Here is a 5,063-nt window from a genome sequence, read left to right as displayed (position 1 = left end):
AAAGATGCGCGAATCCGCGAATCGCGCAGTAGCAAAATGTATTTTGCGCTGTGTCATCCTTCCGATATTCGAGACTTGAGCGTCGAGCAACTGCAATATATACCGAAGGTCATACTCTTACGCGTGTACGGCGACTACATCGAACACATCTGGGACAAGCTTCCGGAACACGTGAAGGCAGATTCGGAGGTTCGAACCTATCGTCGCTGCGACGAGCACTACAATCAGTCGTGGCAGCGGACGCACATCGACGGCCCCACACCGAAGATAAAGGAATGTAGCGAATGTTAGCGAATGTCAGCGTCGCGCAGCGGTCTGCTGAATCGAGCGATAAACGCGCTTCCTTTCGAGTTACATATTCCGGGCTACCAGTTTTGCGGCCCGGGCAATCGGCTTATGAAGCGATTAGCCAGAGGTGACGAGGGCATAAATTCGCTGGACGCGGCGTGCCAAGAACACGACATTGTGTATTCTCGGAGCAACGATCTCACCGATAGACACACGGCGAACAAGATACTCGCCGATAAAGCGCTAGGACGCGTCACTGCGAGAGATTCGGCTCTGAGCGAGAGAACCGCCGCAGCTGCCGTCTGGGCAGCAATGAAAGACAAGACCAAAATCGGCATGGACATGAAATCGAAAAAGAAGATGACGAGGAAAAAGGTGACGAAAAAGCGGATACTTCCAACAGCGAAACGAGGCAGTGCGTTACCGTTTCTGCCAATGTTGGACGCACTTGGATTCTTGATTGGCGAAGCGACCAGCGTGGCGAAAGCGGTAAATGACAGCAAAGCCATGCGACGTCAGCTCGAAGAGCTGCAACGTCGCGATCGCGCGATGGAGCAGGGTTGCGGACTGTATCTCGCTCCGTACAAATACGGGCGCGGACTGTATCTCGGTCCGTACAAACATGGACAGGGTGTAGCTGCAAAGAAAAAAAAATGCCGAAAAGAGAATAAAGATGCCGTCTGGCGTCTACTACCAATGTGCAATTGAAAGAGCTCGCGAAACGTATGCGCGTACCATACTTTAGAGGCGTTTTCATGCGTAACACGTTACTGAGCGGCGCGCACCGAAACGAAAGCGGTATCGTGAATCTGAACGATGCGACGGGGTCTGGTACTCACTGAGCGTACGCGAAAAGGAACAATCGCGTCGTGTACTTTGACAGTTTCGGTAATCTTCGACCGCTCAAGGAACTGGTGCGATATTTTGGAAACGGTGCTATGACGATAGAATACAATCGCACGTCCTATCAGACGTATGATCTGAATTCGATTTCAGACACGATTTCTGTGGACAGATGTGTCTGCGGTTTCTACAAACGGTAGACGCGCGTGAATTTAAAAAGCTCGACGAAATGCTGTGAAATCTTAGTATTCGTCGAACGCTTTTTCCGTCATGTCGTTGACGCTTACGCTGAGCGGAAAGAGCACCGTTCTCGCGGCGAATGGCTTTCCCGCCACAGATTTGAGTGAGATTACGAGCTCGGTCTAGCGATTTTTGAGACTTATCACACAATACCGAACGTGAACGAATCGAACAACAAATTTTATTTCACCAAAGACGTCGTGGAAATTACAATTCCCAAAGGTTCATATGAAGTGCGAGATATAAATGAATTTTTGAAACGCGCGATTTTATGGAAACGTCCACACCACGACGCGTTTGAAACCGTTGATATAGTGCGTGGAGACAACAACAATAACAACAACAACAACAATGACACCAATGATGATGATGATAATGGTGGAAAATATCCGATTACGCTCCGCGCAAACTACAACACGATGAGATGCGAGATTAGATGTGCATACAGAATAAACTTTGGCAAGCCCAATAGCATTGGATCGCTGCTGGGATTCTCGTCGAAGCGTACACTGCGGCCGCGAAGGTGGCACGAATCGGTTGATCAATATAATGAATATAAACGTTATCCGCGTAGAATGTGACCGCAGGCGTGTACAGCAACGGTAAAAGCGCGCACACGATACATGAATTTTCGCCGAGGTGCCTCCAGGATATAAGATATCGGAGAGGCCGACGCAGATCATTTACCTGTCGATTATCGCACTAAGCATTACGGATCTAACGATACGCATCGTCGACCAGAACGGACGATTGCTCGATTTTCGAGGACAAGAGATCACCGTTAGATTGCACGTACGACGGCGACAGTGATAACGTGAGATGCTCGTGCTGAACGAAATGGAGCATACGCAGAGAGATAACACATTTTTTACAAGGCCAGTGACGTCACAGTTCGATAACACTCGTTCAGCTGCATCAGACAGAAGAAGAAGCTTAGCGTGTCAAACGTTATATTTTTAAAGTCTTTGGGATTCGCGGTGCGTAACATTTGAGATGACTGATATCCTAAACATTAAAGACGAGCCGATCTTCGACGATCGCATCGTCAAGATTGAGACTCACACATACAGCTCGTTCGCCAACACAATTCGGGTACAGTGATGAAATAAAAATATTCATACAGCAACAGGATCTGTACACCCTACCGTACGAAAGCTTTTTGTACGTCGAGGAAAAACTGAAGAACAAAGTGGTCCAGAGTGCTCACGTGACATTGCGGAAATAATTGCGTCGCATTCATATTCGATGAGATTCGAAGAAATAAACTCAACGGTGTCAACGGAGATTGATCGTAACAGAAACGTAACAGAACGTGGGCATAACTAGTGCACTCAAAAACTATGTAACAATGTCATCCGACAGAAGTATGATTCTGCGAAATGTCGGCTGAGATGCGCAGACTACTGCGGCCGGATTTTAATTTCTGTGTACCGCTCTACGTACTGCTGGGATTTTGCGAAGATTACAAACGTGTGGTGATCAATGCTCGTCACGAGTTGATTTTAATACGAGCGCATAACGACAATAATTGTCTGATGGAAGATCCGGCGACAGAACCAACGCTCGAATTATTCAAAGTACAGTGGCGAATGCCGCACGTGTTATTGAGCGAGATAAATAAGTTGTCGATGCTACGTGCTTTGGAAAGCGAACGATATCTGAGCATGGCTTTTCACTCGTGGGATCTGTATGAGTTTCCGCTCTTGCAGAGCCAACCAAACATTCGTGGGCCATCAAGACGGCTCCTCGAGAAGCCACGTTACGTCATTTTCGCTATGCAAACAGGTCGAAAAAACGTCATGTCTGAAGATGTAAGTCGATTCGATTGCAAATTAACCAATGCGAAACTCTACTTGAATTCGGAATGTCATCCGTATGACTTGAATCTGGATTTTGATAAAAACAGATGTGCGATTCTGTTGTACGACTTGTACGCGCGTTTCTGCAAGAGCTACTACGGATACGAGTATCTCGAGCCGAGTCTCACTTTTACGATTTTTTTACGTAATATCCCGTTCGTGATCATCGATTGCTCTCGACAGAACGAATCGGTCAAGAGTGGCACCGTGGACATGCGATTAGACTTTGAATGTAAGGAGAACGTGCTCGCAAATACAACAGTCTATTGTCTCATACACGATCGCATGGTGCAGTATAATCCATTGACCAACGTTGTGGGCAAAATCATCTAAGCGTACTTTCAACTGATATAAAATCTACGATACGTTGCATTCGATAGCAATCGATCGCAATCTTCTCAACAACATCTCGTGCCAACGTTCGTGGATCTGCAAGGATTCATCGTTAACAAAAAATTTATTGTGAAGGAAGTAGTGGTGTTGAAACAGGAGATTGTTCTCACATTACATTTTTACAAGTCCCGTGTCATGGAAATTTTTGATAAGATTCAACAGATCTTGCGTTTTCTGATTGAGTGCTTATCACCATGGATTGCGATGGGAGAACGGGATGATCCTGTACAACGAAGCGAAACGTCTGATCACGACGACGGCTGTATTTGAACATGATGTTATCGTGTACGTTAAGGGACGCGAACTTGCTTTTGGACGATGAGGCTGTGGAACTTGCTTTTGGACGATGAGCGAGAACGCATATATATCGAGTCCTTGGATGCAGTTTACGAAGATATGGAATCTTTAACTAATCTGGATGTGCTAATACTATGCGATATGGACAACATGTTAAGAATTGCGCGTTACAAAATGTATTGAAAATATATAACTGGTGATTGCAAAAGAATTTTTTAATAAACAATACATTAACACGTATTTATTATATATTTCTTTTTTCCCTTCCTTTGTAATACATGTACTTATATGTATGAACGTATATATATATATATATATATATATATATATATGTATGTATGTATGTATGAACGTATACGTATACGTATGATCGTATATGTATGAACGATGTATGTATGTATATATGCATGTATATATGAATACGTATGTATCCGAAAACATCGACGCTTCTGTTAAACGCGTCGTGACATGTTTTGATAGTACATATATGCAATGTATATAGGTAGTGTATAAGACTTTTTTTCATTCAATTGTAAGCTTCAGTTACGAGCATTAAGACATGGATCGAGTAAAAGAATATATACATCGAAAATCGATCGAGCGAAAGGAGTACCATCCCTTGTCGCCAAGGCCGCCAAGTCCACCGCCATCGAAGAAAAAAGCGAGATATTGGGAATGTTCTGGGGAAAAAGCATCAAAATCGCCAACGTGCTCATCATCATCATCATCATCATCATCATCATCATCATCATCATCATCATCGATGCCATCGAAATATAAATCATAAAAAATGTAAACATTGATAAACTCATGACAAAAAAAGTACGTAGAAAACGTGATAAAACGTGTCGTGACATGTTCACAATTCTTGGAAAGAGGGAAGGATTACTCCCTCTTCTATTCTAGAAGTTTTATCATATACATCGCAATTTACGCGGATGCAATCAATCTTGCGATATCCGCTTGTACGATTGAAAAATGTACTTCGGTAAAGACAGCAACGCAACATATGAAACGAAGAAGGATTACAGAAACATGTAAGTTTCAACGTTTCTATATCCAAAAGAAAACGTTGTTTAATATTACGTATGTACACAGCATGGAGCATCGTGCGGTGCGTTTATTGAGCAGACGTTATAATCT

The 5,063-nt window shown here is 43.8% G+C and overlaps 1 protein-coding gene across 1 annotated transcript; it reads left to right on the top strand.

Annotated features, from left to right (window-relative positions):
• Positions 1–2,750: 2,750 nt before the first annotated feature.
• LOC105617375 lies at positions 2,751–3,563 on the top strand. The gene has a single exon (XM_012198933.1). It carries the CDS (start codon positions 2,751–2,753, stop codon positions 3,561–3,563), a length of 813 nt encoding a protein of 270 aa, XP_012054323.1.
• The last annotated feature ends 1,500 nt before the right edge of the window (positions 3,564–5,063 follow it).

This window comes from Atta cephalotes (genome assembly GCF_000143395.1).
Source record: "Atta cephalotes unplaced genomic scaffold scaffold00012, whole genome shotgun sequence".
Classification (NCBI taxonomy): Eukaryota; Metazoa; Arthropoda; class Insecta; order Hymenoptera; family Formicidae; genus Atta; species Atta cephalotes.
This window is presented reverse-complemented; position numbering and strand designations above follow the sequence as displayed.

Bases quoted from the DNA above. Each gene is read 5' to 3' on its own strand.
- LOC105617375 (XM_012198933.1), top strand. From the start codon at position 2,751: ATGTCGGCTGAGATGCGCAGACTACTGCGGCCGGATTTTAATTTCTGT.